Below are 25518 nucleotides of genomic sequence, written 5' to 3' on the forward strand. Positions count from 1 at the left end.
ATGCCGATTATCCTTCCTATCAGGAAGCTGATCCACTTACTCATACTCAACATCAACATACTCATCATCCTCATCATCATCAGCAACAACACCAGCAACAGCAGCAACAACAACAACAGGATGGATTACATCGGAACACGATCTCATTGAATACTACTACGCATACACCAGGTTTGAGAGAAATTAATGTCTTCCATCGATTGATGAATTCTAAAGAATTTCATCAGGATGTATGATCTATCTTCTAGTTAAATGCAAACTCTTTGATGAAGTTTTCATCCTTGTTTCACACATACATATATATATATATATATATATATATGTATATATGTGTATGTATCCTAAAAAATATATTTCTATGTAATAGAACGCATGTTAATAGTCTTATGACTTTCTTAGAATGAATTACGAACTCCATTGTAATTATAGATAAGAGATCGTGAAATATGAAGATTCTATATATTTATTATTTCTATTTATTAAAAGTAGATATCCGATAGATTCGCTTATAACATTTTTATGAATGAATATCAATTTATTGAATGAAATGGTACTTTTGACAGAATTTATTAACAGTTACGTGAAGTCAAATTAATCTCGTGACGATCGAGGACACGAAACAATGATTACGTTTAATTTCCACAAATCCACATTCGATGAGATTCTTAGTTTTAGCATTGAGTTTATTTACGTAAAATCGAAAATACCTTTTATCTCTCGATCATATTTTTTAAACAAGTATTATTCTTTATTTCGAACTACAATCCGTAATTCGTAAAAGATGGATAATCCATTCCAATTGTTGTTGAAGTTCTTAGTAACGTATACTGAATTCAAATACGAGAGTTCATTTTCGATCAATTTCGATGTACACCCACAATGGCTCGTAACAAAACAATATAACATATTTTTAATGTCTAGATGTGTTTATACGCAATACACATAGATTGCCGCATAAGGTGCGGCTCTCGTTGACTTGGCAATAAAATCTACCAAGCAAGGTCAGAATTACACGCTTCGTAGAGCAGGAGATTTCAGGCCATAGTCTGTTCTATGTAGCTTATCCATCTGTAACGAGAAGAAACGAGGAAGAGTAAGAAAAAAAAAGTAAAAAACAGAGAGAGAGAGAGAGAGAGAGAGAGAGAGAGAGAGAGAAATGGAAATGAAAAATATTAAAAACAAATTATTTGTTTTAAATATACATATATATATATGTGTGTATTATACATTACCTGAAAGAAAAGAATGAAAACTATAGAATCAAATTATGAAATAAAAATTTCAAAACTAAGGCTAAATAATATACGCCATAATTCTGACTTAACTTCAAATTAAACGTTTCGTTCAATCTATCGACGATATGAAGATATTAAAATGTTAAAGTTGAAAGTTATAAAAGAAGCAGAATGAAAAAAAAAAATACAAAACAAAAAAAAAAGAGAAATCTAGAAAAGAACATTGAACACACATACACACACACACACACACGTATATATAAATTCATAGATTTTTCTTCGTCTTGTTAAATGCGTTCTCCCTACTAACTAATGCGACTCGGGCGAATACATTTTTAATTTAGCGCAGTGGCGCGTACGCACACAAATTAAAAAGAAAGGCATATGTAACACGGATATACATAGAGAACACGATAAAGGTAGATTGTGGGAGAGTTCGCAGGTCAGCGGTCTACCGAACAATGCGCGATTTCGTTGCCGTCGAGGACGACGTTTTTTATGAGCGCATCGCACAATCGCCTGGCTTCAACACGCACACATTACACGCACTAGTACACGCACGTATACTTTTACGTAGTACCTATATATATATATATATATATATATATATATATATATATATATATATATATATAAATATATATATATGTTTTTAAGGCTCCAATGAGTTTCGAGTTCAATGGATGTCTGACCTAACGAGTCTCTCTTTCTCTTTCTCTTTTTCTTTCTCTCTTTTCATTATTAGAATCTATTTTTCGAAGTTAATGAGTATGTATATTAATATATGTATATATATGTATATATGTGAATATATGTGAATATATTCACACAGATATGTATATATATATACACATACACACGCACACAGTAAATAGGAATAATGTTGAAATTTATTTTTATTTGCATTTTATAACTAAACGAATCAATTGTATTATACCATCGTTTAAATTAAAACGCGATATTGTGCGTTTCATCTTATTGAAAACTTCTTTTAAAAATGAAATGATCAAGAAAAAATTTTCTCAACGATTTATCGTTAAAATATTTTACTTATACATCATAATATAATCACGTTTATAAATATATTCTATCATTAATAAAACGCTCTATGGTTTATGCAATCTATATTTAGAGAATTTTATCAAGGATTAACAATCATTTCTATATACTATATCTATATCTTATATTTGTAAATCTGTAAACAATCCTAATACAAATTATTCATGTTTGAGATTAAAAATAAAAATAGAATTCTGTTTGATCAAATATATTAAGGAATGATAAATGATTATGCTGTTAGAGTTATCTATCAAAGAAATGATATTTAAACTAGTCAAATCAGTCTTAGCAATCTTAGCGATTATAACAGCAATAACAGTAACAACAATAGCAATAGCAACAGCAACAGTAACAGCAGCAGCAGCAGCAGCAGCAGCAGCAGCAGTTACAGAAGCAACACCAGCAGCTGTGCACCATTCCGAAGCCAAGAGCCGTGTTTCATTCGATTTGGCGCGTGCCATGTTAGCCCTCCTCGTTCCGTCCTTCTCGTCGTTTCCTACGCTCATTTTCGTTAAGAAGTCGCCGGCATCGGGCAAACTCTCTTTCGGGACTATGTTGCCGGCCGGCACCTGTTCCACAGCTGATGCGTGCCTGCTATGCGGCTGCTAAACGACTGCTGTGCCTGTTACTGTCGCTCTTACTTACTCTTACTCTACTCTTTTCTCTCTCTCTCTCTCTCTCTCTCTCTCTCTCTCTCTCTCTCTCTCTCTCTCTCTCTCTCTCTCTTTCTCTTTCTTTCTCCGTTGATACTCTCCATGAAAGCATGATCGAGTGCACGTGCCCGATCGATTTCTTTTCCCCTGTCTCATTTATGTCAGCTGGGAATCGAATTAATTCAAATTAATATCATGTAAAATTTGATATCTTTGATCAATTAGCAAAGTGTTTATATCCGATATTGACTTATCTCTTATCAAATTAACATACTTTATCGTATTTATAATTATATCGATTTTACAATGATATTTATTCAGACGAGACATTGATCTATCTTGTTCATAGTATAAAAGAAAAGTTCTTACATGAATATTTCTCTCTCTCTCTCTCTCTCTCTCTCTCTCTCTCTCTCTCTCTCTCTCTCTGTTTCTTGTATAGATCCCAACTAAAAACTTAGAAAAGAAATTCCTTCTTTCAATGTATAGTAGACGTAACCGCCAAAGAAAGGCGGCCGAGGCGCGAAGCCGAAAACGTGAATCGAAGGGAGAAAAGGCGAGCGAACGCGAGAAAAGGGTGCGTGTGAGTGAGGGACGTCGTGAGGACCGACTGTGAGGGCCGCCGTGAGGGCCGACGTCGACCTGCACTCCCACGCTCCCTGTGTGAAGCGACATGGGGTGCGAGCTGCAGTTACGCTCGTGGTGGACCCTGCAGGTGTAGGTAGATCGCCCGTATAAAAACGGAACCCGGTGTATTTTATGAGAGCGAAAACCGTCCTCTCTCTCTCTCTCTCTCTCTCTCTTCCTCTCTTCGTTGCTTTTCACCTTTGCCATTGTTTTTCGATCTCCAATACGAACATGTCTCTAAGCGTACGTATGTACCTATATTCATATATATGCATACATACGAACATACATTTAGATAGGTAAATACATATACGTATGTAGAAATACGAGCATCGATAAGTTGAAATATCGTTTCATTAGAAATAACTATTGGACTGTTTTCAAACAATCGAAATGTATTATTGTCCTTTTTCCTTTCTTTCTTTCTTTCTGTTGATCATCTCATTAATCTAAAAGAAAAAAAGAAAGATATGACATATAATGTCATTGTAAAAAGAGACTAGGGCAATAAGCATATACGACAATCCTGTAGTACGTATTTATGACTCCGAACGACTGACTGACTGTCCCTACCACGCGTACTACGATGATATAATAAACGGTAGTTGCGCAGTTCCATACGAGACACTATGAAACATATTACGAGGTGTGATGAAAAAAGTTCATGCAATTTTTTTAATTCCTAACGACGTTAATTTATTCGATTAACGAAAATTTTCTTTTTTCCTTTTCTTTTTCTCTACTTTTTTGTTTCTTTTTATTTCTTTTTTATTTATTTACTTATTTTTTTTTTTTCGTAAGATTTATACATGATCTCATTGAAATCTCTCTGATTTAATGGGACGAGTGATTTTTCTATATTTCACGATCGAAGGAGCAAGAAATTCATGTGAAATTTTGTATAAAAAGTACGAGAAAAAGTAAGAGAATTAATGCGAGAACGTATTTCAGAAATGTTTTCGTCTGACGACGGCAAATAATATATACGTATTATATTAAAAATCGGGAGTACTATTTTATGAATGAAAATAAATTAAATTCATATGACTTTAAATTACATATTTTCGTAAATAAATAAAAACTATACGAACTCTTTTCGTTTTGACACCTTTGTACACTTTGTCTAATTTATTTCGAATAATTAATATTAACGTGCTAATAAACGAGATTTTCCATCGTAATTTATTTTGATTGTAAAAATAAAGCTTTAGATTTAGGTTTGGAAAACTTTGGATAAATTAATGAATCGTAATTGATGAAGAATATATTCGTGATATATAATGACGTCTTCTTCTTTTTCTTTTTACTATTTTAATCGAAGTGGAAAACAAACGACTTATTCTTTTATCTCAAAAAAAGAAAAAAAAAAAAAAATTGAAATCTTTGCGGGAAATTAAATTCGTCATCCCCGATTAAAAGATTAATAGTATTTCAAGCGCGTAAATATATATATAAAGAAAAGAAAAGAAAAAAAGAAAAAAGGAAGAAAAAAAGGAAACTATCAATGTGAAGATAATAAAACGATATTACATGTCGACCTTTTCGAAGAGCACATCTGCCTTCTCTTTTCTTAAACAGGAATGTTTCGTTTCTTTGTCCACCTGCTCTTTCGTGATATCTTTGTTATATCTCGCCTTTTATCGCCATTGTTAATTTTTTCAAATAAATATGAAACCATTTGGAAAGTACGTAACCTTAATTGCATAATGAAAATTCATAAAAACGATATAATAAATAAAAAATATATATATATATATAATAAGAGGGCGTTTCCAAGTACTCGGAAATGCATCGTGTTCGATGCGTTATCATTGTGAATAAAAAGAAAGAAAAAAATCAAATGGGGAATCAGAGAGAAGTAAAAAAATAGAGACGTAAAAATTCTATAAAGATCATAGTAGTAGTGTAGAGAGAGAGAGAGAGAGAGAGAGAGAGAGAGAGAGAGAGAGAAAGAGAGAGAAAGAGAGTGTAATGATAACGACGACGACATTGTCGTGGGCGAAGCTAATGCAGCCTCCGCATTCGGCGAGAACGGATTTCTCGAAGCGAAGGAAAGGTCGTTGAGAGAATAGGCGGAGTTCGCTTGAGCCAATCAGCGAGATGCGTACCGCCCACGTGTCGCGGTGGTTCCTCCCTGCAGACTCCGGAAAGTTTTTCTCTTTCTTTTTCTTTCTTTCTCTCTCTCTTTCTCTCTCTCTCTTTCTCTCTCTCTCTCTCTCTCTCTCTCTCTCTCTCTCTCTCCCTTCCTCTTTCTTCCGCTCTCTCTCTCTCTCCCTCTTTCTCTCTCTTATTAACCTTACTTGAAATTACACTTTGTTTTGTACGGAGAATACACTAAAAGTACTTAAAGGCCACCTACTTTATCCCCTTTTACAATTCATTAACACTATTTTCTAATGACGATATACGCCAATAGCTTTTTCAAAAATATCAATTCAAAAAATATCAATTCAGAAAATATCATTGTCTTATCTTTCTCCTGAATATTATTGAAGGGCGAGAGTCTATTTAATCTTCGATTTAAAAATTATAATATCGCAATTCATACAATTTTATACGTGTATAATTGAAAATAAAATTTATACTTATCTTATAATTTACTTTTATAGGAGGTTATGCGCATCTACGCAGTCCCGTTTGTCAGGATGAAAGTCAAAGGGAAGAGACTTCGCCACCACCTCACAGCCATAGTACACAACCTCCTAATTCTCATTCCAGTACACCCACGGGGAATAACAACAATAACAATAACAATAACGCAAATAATGCTTATATACACCTACGAAATTTAAATGAACTCAAAACGGAATGTGAGTATTAGTGTGCGACTTGTTAAGTGGCGCCATCTGTAATATAAAAAATTCTTTTGATTTTCACATTGGAAATGAAATTTTACATGTAATAAAGTTAAAGTCAAGTTTTTTTTCTAATTATTCAATGGAAAAAGTAATATAAATATACATAAAGTATGAAAAAAGTATCAATGGAAAAAGTAATATAATAAACATTCGATTTGATTTTTATTTCACGCGATGTTCTTTTTTGTTTTGTTTTTCTCTCTAGCTAACTACAGCAGCCATATAGCGGCGGAACACTTACAAGGAGGAGCCGGCGGATTGGCCAGTGGTGGTGATCTCGGTGCAACGGGGACCAATGAGAGCGAACTTAGGGTTAGCAATACTGGGACGACGGAAGATTATATTACACCCGCGCATTATTCTGGATATGATGAGGCCTCTGATTATCACGGTCTATCGCAGGATCATCAAACTCCTCATACCTATAATCTGGATAGTTCGCCAGAATTTTACAGTACCAGTGGTATTCACCTCGAACCGAAGTATCAGCCATCGCCGTTCAAAAATTATCCTCGAGGTACGGCCGTATCACTTTCGAATATCAAACATAGTTAAAAGTACCAATGAACTTTATTAGAATTCCAGAATTATAATTCGGATATATAAAAAATATTTAGTTCACTTTATATATTATATATATATATATACCTACGTTAATATAATATCTAAATAAAGTAATCTTAAAAGGATCTAAAAATCAAATATAAAGTACGAACGTGTCACGTGACATGTTTATTCAAATTCAAAAGTATGGCGGGACGATCAAATATCTTATTAATTCTAATCAAAGTTATCTAATCGAATTTATATCTATAAATTGATAATCATGTTCTCTTAGATCTCGTGATCAACTTACGTTATATTTTCCAGCGAGATATCACGAAGGATACAGTGAAAGTGGGGGATACAGTCAATACGATGCGACACCATTTCAGACGGTTCCTGGAAGTGGAAATACAGCTACTGGAGCTGCTGGTGTTGGAAGTGAACAGTGGGGTGTTGCACCTATCGGTGAACATCTTTCTCATCATCCAGCGTTTATCGCGAGTCTTGGCTCGAGAGATTCATCTGGTGCTCATCATCCACCTTCCATTGGTAGTAACGCCGATCAAAAGCCTCTCCTACAGAGTGCAATGATCGCAGCTAGTTATACCGGTAAGCATCTACTACACAATAAAATATTATATCTAAGACAATTAATATAAATTAAACGATATAGAACAACTGAATAGAAATATAGGTGATAATTGTGCAGGTGGTGGTCCATATTTCACAGGTTCAGGACCAATACAACTCTGGCAATTTTTATTGGAACTATTGACCAATAAATCATGTCAGAGTTTCATCTCGTGGACGGGAGATGGTTGGGAATTCAAACTTACGGATCCCGATGAAGTTGCACGACGCTGGGGTGTTCGCAAAAATAAGCCTAAAATGAATTACGAAAAATTAAGCCGCGGTCTCCGATACTATTACGATAAAAATATTATACACAAGACCGCTGGGAAGCGTTACGTCTATCGTTTCGTTTGTGACTTACAAAATCTATTGGGGTATGCGTATTATCTATCATTTTAACATTTCTTTATATTATCATCATTGACATAAATATATTGACATAATATATTGTATTGAAAAAAGTAAATATTTGATTACAGATATAGTGCCGAACAACTCCATGCAATGGTGGACTTGAAACCGGAAAAGAAGGAAGAAGACTGAGCTTTCTATAATGAATGTGTTGTTTTAGGACAATGTTACTGATTATAAACGAATATAACTAATTTCTACGGCATCGTGCAAAGAGAGTTTAACAAGGGGAATTAAAAAAGAAAAAAAAAAAAAAAGAAAGAAAGAGAAAGAGAGAAATAACATAAAAGAAAGATATAAATAATAAAGAAGAGATAAAGAACCAAACAAACGCACGAGAGTACGAATAAAATAATAATTGTTTAAATTGCAGAAGATCATTGTTCTGTGTATCCTTTATTTGAAACGAAATGATGATATCGATTCGGTCGCATGTACCAAAGACAGGGTCTGCATACCATTGGTGCCTAAAGTTTTAATGACTAAATTGTGAGCTTCTTCCTAGGTGAGTGGGATACACCAGGGCAGAGATTCTGTGTCAGAAACTTTTTGCTAGATCACGTGATTTAGAATCGACCAAGTGTGTGTGTCTTACCGAAGAAAAGAAAAAAAAAAAGAAAGAAAAAAAAAAAGAAAAGAAAAGAAAAGAAAAGAAAAAAAAAAAGAGAAAAAGGAACAAAAGAGAAAGGAAATGGAAAAATATAAATAATAAAAGAAATAAAAAGCAAACGAATAATCGTTGAAAATTGTGGAAGACCATTGTTCTGTGTGTATCCTTTATTTTAAATGAAATAATAATATCGATTCGGTCGCACGTACCAAAGACAGGGTCTGCATACCATTGGTGCCTAAAGTTAATGACTAAATTGTGAAAATTCTTCTCTAAGTGATTATATCATTTGCCGAAGCGTCATAATTTAGATGATATATTTATAGGAGTATAACTCAATATTTTATACATGTTATATATATATGTATATATATGTAATGCGTGCATGTGTGTGCGCACTCAGGCGCATGTGTGTCTCTTCTCGTATATATGCATAAATGCATGCAGTCTTACAACACGCATACATATATACATACGTACATACACACGCACACATAGAGTGTCAAGAACTTTCTGATATAATATACGGTGTAACAGTGTAGGAAAATAGTGTGCATGGGAGTCCTCGAATGTGTCTAATGACGTCTGATGAAATACGGACGTCTCTATCATTTCTTCAGGGCATCTTGAATGCTCTGTGTACATACATAAATACATATAACTCTATGTATACCCGCCCACACACACACATTTATATATAAGCATATATATAAATAAATAAATATATATATACATATATACATATATATATATATATATATATATATATATATATGTGTTTTCTTCATGTTACATGAATTATAAACACTACAACATCGTCTATTCGATGCATCTAAATTATTTATATACTTTCATCTTATAACATGTGTGTTATATATCTCGTTAATAGATGACACGATATGTGATTGTTATTATTATAATTTTACTACAATGAACTCCTCCTTTATATATATGTTGATGATCAGGCTCTACTAAGATTAATTTTTCACAATATTAATATTTACTTATCTTCTAATTAAGTGCTCGACTTGTAGTAGACACAGGAAAGGATCTACATATTTTTGTTTGCAATAAAGGTCGTTACACGATTATCGCGCAATTTCATTAAAAGGAATCTTTTTTCTTTTTCTTTCTTTTCTTTCTTCTTTTTTTTTTTTCTTTTTTTATAGATAGAAAGATTATGCCGTTTATATGTTACTTTATAAGAATATCTATTATAGAATGTAATTTCCTGTTAATGCAATGAAAGCGATACAGTAAAAGAAAACTTTATAATGCCTTTAATATATTTTTTGAAATAAAATTCTCACTATTATCTTTAATACATATATATATATATATATATATATATATATATATATATATGTATGTATATATGTATATATATATATATATATATATATATATATATACACACATACATACACACACGTGTCATAAAAATCTTTATTATTTTACGACGATGTTACTGATACATTTAAAAAATCAGACATAAAGGAGAGTGTCTCGCGCCTAATATGTCTGTTTTAATTTCAATAAGAATATAGAACCATATATAACGATACATATAATCTTTGTCTGTGTTATAGCATATGCTTTCACATTTGATGTAACTAAAATACTAATATGACCTTATGGTACCTGCAATAATTTTCGCATAACATTCATAGATAATTTGGAAATTATTATGTATGTAGGTATGATAATTTTGAATATTTTATTTCATAAAATGTTTTATTATGCATTGGTAAAATTATGTTGAATTAATGTTGTACAGATTATATTATATGTAAAAGAATGTACGTTAAATTGATCACTGTGAAATTACGTATAGTTTATAAATATCTTTTTACATTCGGTGATTGGTAAATGAAAACAAAAAGAAAAAAAAAGAAAAGTTTAATCTGTTTAAAAGTGATACCATAATGGTTATATTATATCTTGTATAAGAAAGACGTATGCTCTTATTTCTTATGCACGAAGAACAAACTTGTACATAACGATGAACTATTTATTGTACTTGTTCACTAAATTTTCTTAGTTTTCAATTGACAATAATTTAAGCATAGTGTGTCTATTGTACATTACACTTTTTTAGTATTCTTGGAAGAACACCAATAACAAGACACATGTAAAATAAAAAACTTAATACTGACGAAGGTCACACAATTGAAACGTGCTTTTTTTTAATAAAGCATAACTCACAAACTATAGAAATTAATATGCAGTTTATGAAACATCTTATTTTGGCATAGACATTGAACCAATTCTTAGAAGATTTTTATCTTTTTAATCAGTTTACTCTTAATGCAATAACTTTAGTTTTTGCTTATTGAGTGTAGAATTTATGTAATATAAACTTTCTAATCGTATCATATTATATTGATCTCCTCTCTACTATAATAACAATTTTTTATCAAATTTACATATAGTAAAAGAACAAAATTATGCACTGGCTCATAACGATGTTGTTTCGAACGGACTGATTGGTCTGAAATTTTATGTGAATCTAAATTTTAGTATAATTAATTTACTAGTTGACATGTTTCGGCGATTTTTGTATGAAATGCGATATTTTAAACATGTGTCTAAATTTAAGACATGATTAATTTTATAATTATTATTTATTATAGGTTGCTTATTACATATACATATATATATACATATATATATATATATATATATATATATATATGTATATATATATATATTATACATACTATATATATATAAAATTTAGACAATTAGGTATATTTAAGTGATTGTAATTTTTTCAGTGCCTATATTGACCGACGGAAATTTTTTAAACTTGTAAAATTTACGAAAATCTGCATAATGCACATCTTCGATTGTTATAATATATATATATATATATATATATATATATATATATATGACCGGATATATAAAAAAAGAATTTTTTTTAAATAAACTTTACAATTTACGCTGTGATACGGGTAAAGTACAATTATTCAGAAATCACCGAACATGCTAACTGGCTAAATAATTTCTTTTAATTTACATAAAGAAATCTATAACTGTTTAGTTTCTTTTATTTCCACATAAAAAAAAAAAAAGAAAACAAACAAATCTGTTTTTCATTAATTATAGTTAACTAAATTTTCACACAAAAGGCACATTTTAATTACATTAATTTTCTTTTATTTCGTTTGCTTTCTAGTAGAATTAAATAAATAATACGAACTAATGAGATTTATTTAACATGAATATCGAAATTTCGAAATATTTTAAAGAAAAACAAAAGAAAACACTCACATACCCGGTAAATTTGTTTGAAGCATTTATAATTAGCGCCAAAATTGCATTTTCAACAATGGATATTAAATACGGTAGCTGGGTTTTAATTAGTGCCTCGTATTACGTAATATCGGATATTCCAAAGAAAATCATTAGAATCTAATTATTCGTAGTTTTTAAAAAGAAAAAAGTGTTAAGTGCATTCTTAATTATTTCTAATTGTTCAGATAACGAGAATTAAACATGGAGATAATAGAAATTCCACCTGTTGCACTAAACGTTTTTGACACGGTACGTATACACGTTGATTATCATTTTATTTATTTTCTTTTTCTTTTTTTTTTTTTTTTTTTTTTTTTATTTATTTATGACGATTTAAATAATTAATTAAAATATTTGAAACACTTGTAAAAAAATCTGAATCTTTTCTGTTGTTCGTTTCCTTCGCCTTCAGATCCCTTATTATTTGACTTACGTATGGTCCAGATTTTTAATACTTTTTATTGAAAATTTAATAGAACATTTATATATCTATGTAATTTAAATATTTTTTTCGCTATAATATATTTACATAAAATAATTTTTAATAAAAAATAATGAAAATTTATTGGAAAAATGAAATACCAAAATAATATCGAACAGATAACAGGAAAGATCCAAAAATCTCTATGATTTTATATAATATTAATTATATATTTTTAAACTTAGGTTTTAAATTCGTTAAATGAACGTGCATCATGCATAGCAATACGTATTTATAATAAAGAGAAAAAAATTCAAGTAGTAGATAATGGTATAGGAATATCTGTACATGCATTAGCAGGTTTAGAAGATACTGGAAAAAATAATATTCATGATTCACAATTACATTATAATTTAAGATATGATAATTTGAGAAACATATTTAAGAATTTTTCTGTTATTTCTATTTCATCGAGATGTCAGAATTCTGTGGAAACTAATACAAAGGTAGATTGCAGGAATTTTCTTTAATCACATTGAATATTTTTTAATTTATGTTTTATATATATATATATATATATTTTTTTTTTTAATTAGATTTATAGGAAAGGTTTATCTCCTATTATATTAAAAGTAACACCTAGACCATCAATTGGTACAACAGTGACCATATATAATTATTCTAACACTGTATTTGCTCATAAACAAACTATATCTATGGTATGCTTTTTAATAGCAAATATTTCTTTAAATAATCCTAAGGTAATAAATTCTTTATTTTATTAGTTATCAAAATTATGTTTTCCCTATTTTACTTATTTAATAGATATGTACCTACTTTTTCTTTCTTTTTTTTTTTTTAATTCTCAATTTCAATAGATTTCATTCTCTCTTAGAGATGAAGATAATATATTTTTACAAATCACTAAAGATAGAGAATCAAAGAAAATTTTACAAATGCTATATGAAGAATATATATTACAAGATTATATATGGGCTATACCATCTACTAATGTGTTAAATATTCAATACCATGGTTACATTGGATTGATTAAAACAAAAGAAAAAGCTTTACATTACATTTTCTTAAATAATAGACCAGTCTATTGTACTACAATTATAAATACAATACTGGACTACTTCATTCAACATCTAAGTTACCATATGAGAATGTGTAATGTCAGTAAAGAAACAATATTTTTCATGTTTTTTATTAATTGTCCGACAACAGAAGTTATTGTTACTACAAAAAATGATAAAAGATTTATGTTATTATACAAAACACGTGATGTTTTAGATAGTGTCAGACAATTTATAAATAATATTTTCCTAGATGAATGTTTCATTAAGCAATTGTATGAATATATTCAATTTCACATACCGAAACGAATACAAAAAATTAATAAATCTGCAGAATCTCAAAAGGTACACAATGTTTTACCTTTATGTCTCTACAAAGTAGATCGCTTAGAGAAAATTCATAAGACTAAAAAATCTATTTTATATAATACTAATATTAATCATAATCCCATCACAGTTTTTTATACCAAATATGGAATGTTTCTTTATGAAAGTATAAAACAAGGAAGATCGGTAGAAAATTATATAATTGATATAAAACATTTGAAGACAGGTACTTTTACAAAAAAAAAGCAAAAATTGCAAAATATAAACTATAATTGTAATCAATATTATTCTGAGGAAAATATTACTTCTAATATTCCTAATAATTTTAATTCAAAAGAGAACGTAGAATATATAAATTGTGTAAATTCAAATTCAATTAATAATGTAGAACAAACATTGTCTGATACAAAACAAAAACATAACATAGAAAAAACTGTTCATGTAGAAGATTATAATTGCTCTCTTTCAGAGTGGTCTGATTGGAGTTATCATACAAACAAAGTTAAAAGTGATAAAATAGAAATGCAAAATACTCTTTACAAGTTGAAAAACAAAAATGAAAGTATTGAGAAATATTACAAAGTTTTTGATTTTCTTCCACAAAAGTTAAATAATCTTGTTCAATTTAGACCTATTAAATTAATAAAAACACCTTCATTCAATAGTATTGATACAAGCATACTTTTTAATGAATTAACATATAATTATCAAGGTATGGTAAGGCATAAAAATTCTTGTATATTATTTTCATATACTTATTTTATTATATTTATATGTGTATATGTATATGTATATGTGTATATGTATATTTAATAGAAAACGAAAAACAACATCAAGATGTAAATATACATCCGTGCAAATTTCGACAATATTTTTATGAATTTAGATTAAAAAGAACTGCATTAGAATTTATAAAGGTAATAAATAAAATTGTAGAAATATGAATTATATAGAAGTAGAGAAGTAATAATACTTATCATAATTTCATGTAGGTATTAAATCAAGTTAATAATCAATTAATAGCAGCCGTAATGATGTATGATAATATAGAATTATTGTTAATGATGGATCAACATGCTGTTCATGAAAGAATAAGATATGAAAATTTACTTAATGGTAATATTGCACATTAAATATATATATTTATGTGTATGTGTGTGTACGTGTGTATTAATTAATATTAATTATATATAAAAAATGTTAGAATATGTTTTATATGTAATTTGCAATTTCATTTACTTATATAGATTATAAAACATCAGATCATAAAAGTTTTCAAACTAAAAAACTGTCAATTCCAATAATAATAGAAGTAACAGTAAATATATGCAGTTTGCTTCTATGGAACAAAAAGTCATTAGATAAATTTGGAATAAAGTTAACTGCGATTAATGGGAATACTTTAAGCATATACAGTATACCAAAATGTTTCATAACGAATAAACAATATTATAATGATGTAAAATTGACAATGATAATTCGGAATTTGCTAAATGAAATTGTAGACAATATTATGAATGGAAATGGTATAAATTTTTTACCTTTATCTATTCACAATGCCATTTCAACGGAAGCATGTCATGGTATTTATTATTTGTAGATATTATATTTTGTATTAACTGCAGAGAAAATGATTAAAAGAATACAATTTATATAAAGTATTTGCTTTTATCTTCTTAGGTGCCATAAAATTTGGTGAATTGCTATCTGTACAACAATGTATAGAACTTTTTGATGACTTAAAAACTACAAAATCTCCAACTCGATGTGCACATGGACGACCTTCGATAATACCTGTAATTGAGCTTTCAGAATTAAAGAGAAGATGTTATAAAAATACAAAGGTACTCTCACTTCTTATTTTATACAATTGCTTCTTGAATGGATAAAGATATCTATTATGTTTATTCAAATCAATTATATCTCATGTGCAATTTTATTTCATTTTAAATAATAATTTAAACATATTGCCGATTACAGTATTTTTTATTACATTATGTTAAGCATACTGCATGTTTTCTCATAATTATTTCATTTGATTACACAAGTATTTACTATAAATGTTGATACCTATTTAAAATAATTTCTAAGAAGCCATTTTTTTCACACCTCATAGGGATATGAATTATAATCTATGAAATAAGAGATTCCAAAAAAAAAAAAAAAATTATTTTTGATAACATAAATGTGCAATATTTAATTAAGAGTATTATAGATCTCTTATAAATTATATTTCTGGAAATGCAGAGACCAGTATGTCTTTACCAAAGTAATTAACTCTGTTTGCAATTATTATGAAATCAGTTCCACCAAAAGATAAAGGACAAGCAGTATTTGGACGCGCAAAGAAACAAACAGTATAAAGTGCCATCTCTAACTCTGGTGATGTGCCAACAAAAAGAGTAGTCACTGGTTGAATAAAACCATTTAATTTAGAACGTACTTTGACTATAGCTGCTTTCTGTAAAAGATATTATAAAAATATGCAAATGTGATAAAATAATATCGCGAACAACATTTCCAAATGATTTGATGGATTTCATCATAAATAGTTTAGAAAGAAAATTATTAATAATTAATAAAATATATATATATATATATATATATATATATATATATATAGATAGATAAAATATAAATTATACAATATTAATACTTACGTCTCCAAATGTTAGTTCTTTAATATATCCAAGATAATCGATCTTTTTCTCAGCCTCTTGCTTAGCATAATAGATCCAATTATGTAAACCAATTATATCAGAATCAAATTGTTCTGCTAAGTAAACCGTTTCAAAGCCGGAACTTGATGCGTCTCCATCTATTCGTTTAAACTGTGAGAACCATATGCGTTTTAACGTGTCCTTGAATTCATATGGATCATCGGGTATATATCCTTTGCTAGCTAAGAATTTCATCGCGCTTTGAAGGACATCGGTTTTTAAGAAATTATCGAGCAACTGAGATTCCTTTTCGCGTTTTTCAGGCGTAAGATTTTCTTTCACTTTAACATCCAGCTCATAATTATCATGAAGATCGATAACAGATTTGATCGTTGATATTTCGTAAGCTTCTGGCTTCACATCCAACAATCTAAAAGAAAATAATATTTATGTTTATAGAAATCATTTGGAAATATGTTTATAAAAGAGATTGCTTACGGATCACTCGCGTCATCGGTAACACTGTCGTCTTTCTTTTGACCTTGTAGTTTAATGGTAATATACTTGAACGCATTATTTACATCTTTACTAAATAATTCCTCCGACAATTTTTTAATATCTTCATTAGAAGTTACAAAACCGAGTGGATTAGGATTATTACTGGATTCCGGAGTATTTTGAGTATTGGATTTACTATTAGTTCCAGGAGAAGCATTATTATTTGCATTAGTTTCAGTGTTTTGTAATGGGTTAACAGCAGGAGGTTCTGCCGATGGTACAGGAGGACTTGCAGCAGGTTGACCCGGAACAGGTTGAGTCTCTCCCGCGTTTGGAGTTGGAGCAGATTGATTGTTGTAATAATTATTATAAGTAATTTGAGTATGAGAAGTAGCAGGAATAACTCCACTACTGCTAACACTACTACTACCTCCACCACCACCACTATGCCCATAAATTCCTCCTGGCAGAATTCTGCTCACGGCTGCATTTACACCAGCACTAACTCCAGCGTAGACAAAAGCTTCTTTCGCGATTTGCCCGATACCTGGTTTGTATGGTTGCGAGGATGCCAAAAGAATAGTTTGTTGTGGCGCTTGTCCGAACGATGGATTATAGGATTGACCATAAGATGGATTAAAAGGTTGATTGTGCGATGGATTGTACCCATGACCCATTGGATTATAAGGTTGTCCCATATTAGGTGAATGATAAGATTGACCTTGACCTGGATAACTAGGATTATAACCGGGATTATAGCCAGAATTATAGCCACCGACCGCAGGATTATAACCAGCTGATGGATTGTATCCAGCATTATTATAAGAATTAGGTGAACTTTGCTGGGAACCAACTTGTTGACGAGGATATCCACCTGTGATCATTAACAAGATTACAATTTTATGTTGCAAGTATAATTAACTCAAAGAAATCTACCTGATGGAGAATATCCTGATTGCAAGGAAGTTGCACTAGTCTTAGAAGCAACGTTATGATCTGCTGGTGGAGCAGATGGCTTTGATGCCGTATTACTGCTGGTTTGTCTGTTGTTAGTTTGTGGAACGTTCCATCCTATTTAAAAAAAAAAAAAAAAAATGTAAATTTCACTACCTATATATAGAATAGTTAAAATATTAATGACATACCATATTTAGTATTTTGAGATTTAATTTGGGGTGGTCGTGGTGTTGTCCTTAAGGACGAACGTCCTCCCCAACCCCATCCCCCGCTGCTTTTACGACCGCCACCACTCTTTCGGGCTTCCCCAGTAGCTGTTAATGCAATTATTATAATTATATTTAGTAATATATCGTAATAATATCTCCCATTTTGTTATTTCCTATCCCTATTATAGTAATAATATTAAATCTAGACACTTAAGCAATTCATGTGATAGAGATAAATCATATTATTCATATTCATGCACTGGTGCATGGATGTAGTACCTATTATGTATTTGACTGATATATCGATAATTCTCAAAGAATTTAGTTAAATTAACAAAATAATGAAAGAACTCGTTCTTCTTGGCGCATGCGTGTTTTTCAATTAAAGTAGAATGCTGACAATTGAATAATAATGCTATCAAGAACAATTTGCATCATGATATTTCTTCTTATCACACTTGCTATTGCGTTTTGTTTCTGTTCTGAAAAATTCTTTTCATATAACAAAATATTATTTAATTTCTTTGTAAATAGACATCATATATCATTAAAAAAAAAAAAAAAAAACGTTTTTTGACGGATATGAAAAACAATAAAAAATCTCGATGTAAAAACTTTCAAATTCCTTGTTTAGAAAGTATATGATCTAAACTTTCGAGAATACTTTACAAAGATAAAAGTAGTCCAATACTCAAATAAATTGATTTAATATTAAATTTTCATTTAATACGTTTTTATAACATTTATATCACTAAATAATGCATTCACAGTGTTCTATTTCACATAATTAACAATATTTTCAAAGCGTCTTATTATTTCGAAAATGTATAAGTCACAAGGATCTTTCGATTGCATAATTTTTCAGAAACACCTACACCAATTACTCACGTTACAATGAATCTTTAGATTTGATTTTATGACTTATATTATCTCATTTTCAAAATATTATTACACATTAAATTATCTCTCATACTATTTTTCTTAAAATAAGAATTTATATGTATGTATGTACTTACCAAGAATAAGGAAAATAACGATCGAAATGATCAAGGTCCTCCTGATGATCATAATCACTTTCAAATCCCGGCCAAATTGTTTTGTGTATTTTAATTTAATAAATAATTTAGATGACACAAAGAGATAATGATAAAACGAAAATCTATACGAGAAAAATTTCTATGAACTATTTCACTGCTAGCTCGACGTGCTACTACTGTATTTCACAGCTCGTAGCGCAACAAATACAAGACTCGGTTAACAGCAGATATATGCGACTCGTCAGTATTGAGTCATGTATTCTCGTGGGCTTTCTCTTTCCATTAATCACTTCGAGGTAATCTGGAAAGAGTGGGGATCTCTTCACGGAGAGATCTTCATCGCTCATGAACTTATATGTGGTATAGCAAGTTTGATCATTAAATTAAATACATCTTTTCAAGAAAAATTTTATCTCTTGTCCGAAGTTCTATAAATCGAAACTCAATATCCTGAAACATAATTAGTATTTACAAAAAAGAATTTTTTTTTATATTTTTCAGAAAAAATTAAATCTTGGTCGTTTGCGGACGTCGTCACGCTAAAAGAAAAATCCAGGAGGATCATCTATTGATTACATGGATCTTTTTTAAACAAAATTATCCATTAATTATTTTCCTTTAATAAATGGTACGTATTACAGGCATTTTTTTTTTTTTTTTGTATCTTTTTCTTTAGTGACAAATTTTTGTTTTTCATCTAATTTATCATTTATAAAAATAAACATGAAGTTCTTAGAATAAATTAATTAATTTTCTGTCTTTTCAAATATTTGTAATTGTTAATATTTTGTTTATTTATTATATATAATTCTGTATCTTATTTATTTATACTTTATCTACTTAATTAGTTGAAATATATTTAAATTATTGGTAAAGCGAGATCTATGAGATCCTTTCCAAAGTATCTGAAGGCATGAGTATAAATATTGAACTTAGTATTACCAAGTGATACTGGACATAGATTATTTGGTCTAGCATAGAAACATATCGTATATAAGGCCATTTCAAGTTCCGGTGTTGTACCTACGAATATCGTGACATTTGGTCTGGTGATACCATTCATATTGAAATTTAATTTAACTAGTGAAGCTTTCTGAAATTCAAAAAAAATAAGAATTCATTTGACTAATAATAATAATAATAATAATAATAATAATAATAATAATATAACGAATTATTTTCATGCATACGTTTCCAAGATCCATTTTATCAACGTATCCCATATAATTGATATTTTTCGATGATTCTTCGTGATTAAAATAGATCCAATCTTGGACACCTAAAATATCGGTATCACCATAAATCTCTGACGCAAAGACACGTTCAAATCCTGAAGAAGTGCCATGAAATTGGGTGAACCAAATGTGACGTAGAATGTCTTTTCTTTCAAAATCATCGGGATCAATGAAGCCACGTGATGACAACCATTTCATCGCTGTGTGCATAACATTCGTATTTAAAATAACATCCAAGAAAATATTTTCCTCCATACGTTTTTCGAAAGTTCTGTTTTCTTTTTTACTTGAGTTACGTTCATAATTCTCGTACAACATGCGAATAACTTTGATCGTTAAAATATTGTATGCATCTGATTGTACGTACAATAGTCTGAAAAGAAAATTTCATTTATTATGCGACCTAAATCATTATAATATAATAATTATGTTGTTATATAAATGATTATATAAAAAGATAAAAGGTAATTACTGTCTTTCAGCGACGTCTGTTACGTTACCAGGGTTTGAACGAGCTTGCAAATTCATTATTATATATTTAGTTAGATTGTGTTCCTCTTGGGCAAATAGATCTTCCGATATTTTATATAGATCACTATCGCTAATAATATATTGATAAATATCAGCCATATTAGCGGTTGTATTATTTATTTGCTTATTAGAATCATTTCCTTGAACGTACAAATTTGTATCATTTTTTGTAACCATTGAAACACCTGTTACACCTAATTGATTCGGTGATCTAACATTGTTCCCATTCGATATATCAGGGATATTAGATGGTGGATAATAAATTCCGCTATTAGCTATCGGTATAGCTGAATTTTGCTGTGGATTCGATCCAGTAGGATTATACATTGGATTTGGAGGAGAACCCATATTTTGTGGATCCATTGTTCCATTTGTCCCATTGACAGGATAATTGTTAAAATATTGATTGTTGTAAGTTATGTGCGTTGTTGTACCAGTACTACCACCAGTTGAACCTTCGGTACCACTTGGTTTAGGTTCGTAATAATGTTGATGAGGATTTATCAGTCTATTTACGCCAGCATTGATAGTTGAAAATACCAAAGCTTCCTTAATCATATCACCAAAACCTCTACCACTACTTTGCTGGCCTGGAACCATTAATACCGTTTGTCCTGGTATATAAGGTTGTGCTGCAGGCTGAGCAAGATATTGTCCTTGTTGTTGAGGATAGGAAGCAGGTCCAGGTCCATAACCACCAGGTGCATAACCACCAGGTGCATAATGATTATTCATTGGGTGACTAGTTTGCATATTTGGATAATGTGGAACACCGGATTGTAATGGATAATTATGTGTTACAGGAAATGAAGGATGTCCTTGCGGATAATTCATTGAATGACCACCAAACGGTTGTTGTGACATCGGAGGTATAAATGGACTTCCAGGATTAGAATGAGGAATTGTTTGACTTGGATAAGGCATTGAAGGTGATGGATATGATGGAGGATTATGCGGATGTGAAGGTTGCGATCCGAAATTGTTGTTGGGATATACGCTTGATTTAAAACCAATTGGCGAATTATTGTTAGGATATACGTCCGGTTTAAATCCAATTGGAGATTGGTGTGTAGGAATACCAGATCCTTGATTAACATGTGTACCAGAGTGTCCAAAAGATGGTGCTTAGAAATATAATATTGAATTATTATAATTTAACAAAGTATTCTGTCGTTTCTATATACAAATATATATTACCTTGAGGTGGTGCAGACGAAAAAAGAGGCTTTGAGTCATGAATTGGTATAATTGGAGCTGACGGAGTATAAGGTGATGGTGGTTTTGCGTTCGCGTTAAAGCCTATGTTAGACGTCTGATGATTTACGTCAGTTTCTAGGAAATAAAAATGAAGTCTTTTAGAATAAAATAAAATAAAACATTATATATATATATATATATAATTAGTGTAACTCACTTGGCTTTATTGCTCCCCCTCCTTCGCTATGTAAAAATGGTGTATTTATATCTTTATTTGATTGTTGATGTGGAACTGAACTTCCTAGAATATTAATATTTATTTTTTATATTTATTGATAAACAAGAAAATGTTTACAAATGTAAATACGTACGATATCGCTGCGATTTGAAAATTTTGACTTTTTAATTTGTATATATTATCGAAGTCATTTGTAAAAAAAACAATGTTATCTATTTACATATAGATTATTCATGTGTATATACCTCTGATATGTCCAGTATTTAATGGTTTTGAATTTATCGACGAAATTTGTTCATGATTTGGCGAAGCTGAAGCGTGTCCTCTTGAAGAATATCCTCCACTCGAGGATAATGTAGGCTTAGAAATTCGATGACTTGAAGATGAACGACTATTGCCGAAGCGTAATGAAGACGACCATCTTTTTGCACTTGTATAGCCTGTTAAAAATATGTAATATATGATAAAATATAAGGTAAGGTGATTAATGATTATCTATCAATATTGAACATTAGTAAATATCACCGAGATAAGCAAAATTAATCAACGAATAAAACTCTGTGTAAATAAGAAAAATAATCGTACATATGCGATCGCTTATTTTTCACAAATTACTTTACATTTAGAATTATATTACAGTGTATACAATTTTGTTAATAAAAAATTTCTAAAAAATATAGACTAACCTATGTCTATAAATCCCAAAATAAAGAGTAGAAGAAATATCCTTAGCCACATCATTTTAATCGGGAACGATTGAAAATATGTCTCGTTCCTCTCGTGTTTTCAAATAAACTGCGTGGCGCGTCTATTGAAATTATACTTCGCATTAAGAAATGAATTTCTACGAATCAATGATTATATGTAAATAAAATGAAAAAATTAAGTCATCTCTGACCCCAGAGAGATAATATATAATTCAGTGAACTACGATTCTCATTAAACGAACCGATTGTCGGACACATCCAGCATCAATATAGTACATAGTATATATACTACGTTGATAAATGTGTTGTTACGACACGAGATAAATCAAAACGAATTTTGAAGCTTTAAAGTGCAATAAATAAACTTTTCTTATTTTATGATTTTATCATTATCACATAATCATTGCATTTAAATAAATATTTAAAAAATATTTTATACTTAAAATAAGATGTATTTATATTAATGAATATGAAGCATTTGTGCAATTGAGCAATTTATATATATACATATATATATATATATGAAAATAAAATTTATATAGAATTGTTAAAAATATCCGACTCAAGTTTTTTTTATCAATTTCCAGAATTATTTTGGGAAAAAAAATACAAAGGACTTTTTGATAACATGATTAGTAATATTAAAAATCAATATATTATTTTAATTTATATTAATCGAAAGCACTGATAATTCATTACCAAATTAAACAATCATTAATATTTACAAAGTAATAACCCAGAAGTATCTACCCTATATATATATATATAATATATAATATATTGTTATTATTATAGTTCAACATAAAAATAGTTGTTGCTTAATTTTTTATATTTTTAAAACGTTCCCAACAGACGATTTTGCAATGTATTTATCCAGAATTTTTTCACTTGGATAATCTGGAACGGATAATTTACGAAATCCTTCATCATCAACGAAACATATTTCGTGATCATCCTAGAAGAAATAAAACTTAGTAGTAATATAACATATTGTTTAAAGAAGATTTATACCTTCTATAATTTAAAAAAAAAATATATATATATAATATATATATATATATATATATATTCTCAAATATATCGATATATAGAAATATTTTATTTTACTCACTGGGTCAGCAAGAATGATAACTCTTACTGAAACTTTTCCTGGCGTGTCTAAAGTTATCAAATCTGTCAATATTTTGTTTCCGCTTTCCTTTATCTTTTTCTGTATTATTGGCTGTTCAGCCAATGGTACAGAAAATGCTATACGACCATATGCTTTTGCATGATCCACCTTAGTACCTAATATATTTAATTAAAATACTTAAATTATTAACATCTTACATTTCAAATGAAATTGTAAATAAATGTAAAAATACTTACCTATATCTACAAATTCAAGTTTAGCTTGATCTTTGTCATAACACATCAAAACTCTATTATCCTCCTGTTCGATTACCTTCATATCTAAAATATCTTTCCAATAAGCTATAGTGCTTTTAAGATTCGAACTGGATAATGTTACCTTCTGTACGGGATCTATGATAAAAAAATTCAATTATAAACCCACAAGAAAATATAAATATAAAGCGTAATTTGTACAAGAAAATAAATCTATCTTATTGTTATTATTAACATTACCTTTATCTTTAGGTTGTGGTTCATTAATAATATAATACTTGTAACCACCTGGTGCTTGCAATAAAAATTTTCCATTTTCTTCTTCAACAACAGGCCATCCACTGCTTTTTGCTCTATCGATTGCTTCTTTAGAACGAATTGTTATTCCACGAAAATCATTTCCACTTTCATAATGAGAAATTCCATAGTTGTAAGTTAATTCAACTACAAAATGATTATCTTCCGGTCCATATCCTATCATCGTTTTACTCCATCGATTTGCGTAAGGACTATAATAATGTTCATAAATAATTAATTATTTATATATAGAGATTATATAAATAAAATAAAATTAATAAAAAAAAAAAATAAATTGACCCATTACAAGCAGCCTCACATCCATCGGCGAATTCTTCATGTCTCAATACCTAAATCAAAATTAATATTAGAACAATAGAACATAATGATGCAATCATATGAAATAATAAACCTACTTTCATTCCAAGAATTTCTCGATAAAATTTCATTGTCTCTTTGCGTTCAGCTATTTTAAATACAAAATGCAATGCACGGGCACAGATCATTTTGAATATTATTAAAAAGTTCTTTTAGAAAAAAAATATAACAAAATTGGCACAGAGTAAATCTTACAATTATATCCTTATCATATGCACTGATAGAACCTGCTGACAGTAAACCTGTACAATTTTTATTAATCGAAGGTATTTGCACGTCATATTTATATAGTTCCTCACTGGAACAATCACTGGAAATAAAAATTAAATACCGACAACTGTGTTTTTATTTGTAAATTATCAGTTTTACCACTAGTTACTTTCTCAAGCGATTAAATTCCTATATAAATCGAGATAACTAGAATAGTCA

General features: G+C 29.6%; 5 protein-coding genes across 19 annotated transcripts in view; 2 read left to right on the forward strand and 3 right to left on the reverse strand.

Annotated features, from left to right (window-relative positions):
• Positions 1-10819, forward strand: part of pnt (ETS transcription factor pointed) — an 89917-nt gene extending 79098 nt beyond the window's left edge. For 8 of the 11 annotated variants that reach the window (XM_035867748.2, XM_085661800.1, XM_035867746.2 and 5 more), the window contains 5 exons: positions 6184-6384; positions 6638-6949; positions 7303-7587; positions 7673-7985; positions 8091-10819. In XM_035867748.2, the coding sequence (XP_035723641.1) occupies positions 6184-6384; positions 6638-6949; positions 7303-7587; positions 7673-7985; positions 8091-8154 (1175 nt within the window). In that variant the 3' untranslated portion in view covers positions 8155-10819. The remainder of the gene's footprint in view (positions 1-6183; positions 6385-6637; positions 6950-7302; positions 7588-7672; positions 7986-8090) is intronic. The other 3 variants (XM_035867747.2, XM_085661799.1, XM_035867751.2) reach the window with 2 other exon arrangements.
• Positions 10820-11613: 794 nt separating this feature from the next.
• Positions 11614-20604, forward strand: LOC118442307 (uncharacterized). 3 transcript variants are annotated; one of them, XM_035867741.2, is made up of 9 exons: positions 11615-12181; positions 12599-12859; positions 12950-13114; positions 13232-14471; positions 14576-14676; positions 14752-14875; positions 15007-15342; positions 15440-15603; positions 19622-20604. In XM_035867741.2, exons 1-9 carry the CDS (start codon positions 12134-12136, stop codon positions 19661-19663), a joined length of 2481 nt encoding a protein of 826 aa, XP_035723634.2. In that variant the 5' UTR covers positions 11615-12133; the 3' UTR covers positions 19664-20604. The 3 variants fall into 3 exon arrangements, with proteins under 3 accessions (XP_035723632.2, XP_035723634.2, XP_035723636.1); XM_035867743.2 differs by lacking the exon at positions 19622-20604 and having other exon boundaries at positions 13232-13985; positions 14229-14471; positions 15440-15655; XM_035867739.2 differs by lacking the exon at positions 19622-20604 and having other exon boundaries at positions 11614-12181; positions 15440-15655.
• LOC118442311 (uncharacterized) lies at positions 15987-19343 on the reverse strand. Its single transcript, XM_035867757.2, has 6 exons — positions 19100-19343; positions 18063-18188; positions 17854-17988; positions 16918-17791; positions 16420-16849; positions 15987-16220 (listed from the first exon to the last, which is right to left on the reverse strand). Exons 1-6 carry the CDS (start codon positions 19149-19151, stop codon positions 15987-15989), a joined length of 1851 nt encoding a protein of 616 aa, XP_035723650.2. The 5' UTR covers positions 19152-19343.
• Positions 19871-23336, reverse strand: LOC118442308 (uncharacterized). Its single transcript, XM_035867745.2, has 7 exons — positions 23008-23336; positions 22567-22761; positions 22301-22384; positions 22084-22218; positions 20828-22010; positions 20311-20728; positions 19871-20213 (listed from the first exon to the last, which is right to left on the reverse strand). Exons 1-7 carry the CDS (start codon positions 23060-23062, stop codon positions 19980-19982), a joined length of 2304 nt encoding a protein of 767 aa, XP_035723638.2. The 5' UTR covers positions 23063-23336; the 3' UTR covers positions 19871-19979.
• Positions 23337-23739: 403 nt separating this feature from the next.
• LOC118442320 (glyoxalase domain-containing protein 4) lies at positions 23740-25404 on the reverse strand. Of its 3 annotated transcripts, XM_085662036.1 has the most exons (7): positions 25285-25353; positions 25128-25177; positions 25012-25061; positions 24655-24923; positions 24397-24552; positions 24140-24315; positions 23741-23983 (listed from the first exon to the last, which is right to left on the reverse strand). In XM_085662036.1, the coding sequence occupies exons 2-7, from the start codon at positions 25158-25160 to the stop codon at positions 23855-23857; spliced, it is 813 nt and encodes a 270-aa protein (XP_085518162.1). In that variant the 5' UTR covers positions 25161-25177; positions 25285-25353; the 3' UTR covers positions 23741-23854. The 3 variants fall into 3 exon arrangements, with proteins under 3 accessions (XP_085518163.1, XP_085518162.1, XP_035723669.1); XM_085662037.1 differs by lacking the exon at positions 25285-25353 and having other exon boundaries at positions 23740-23983; positions 25019-25061; positions 25128-25189; XM_035867776.2 differs by having other exon boundaries at positions 25128-25404.
• Positions 25405-25518: the final 114 nt, after the last annotated feature.

The sequence above is a fragment of the Vespa mandarinia genome, chromosome 16 (genome assembly GCF_050613455.1).
Source record: "Vespa mandarinia isolate Hongniang chromosome 16, ASM5061345v1, whole genome shotgun sequence".
NCBI classification, from domain to species: Eukaryota; Metazoa; Arthropoda; class Insecta; order Hymenoptera; family Vespidae; genus Vespa; species Vespa mandarinia.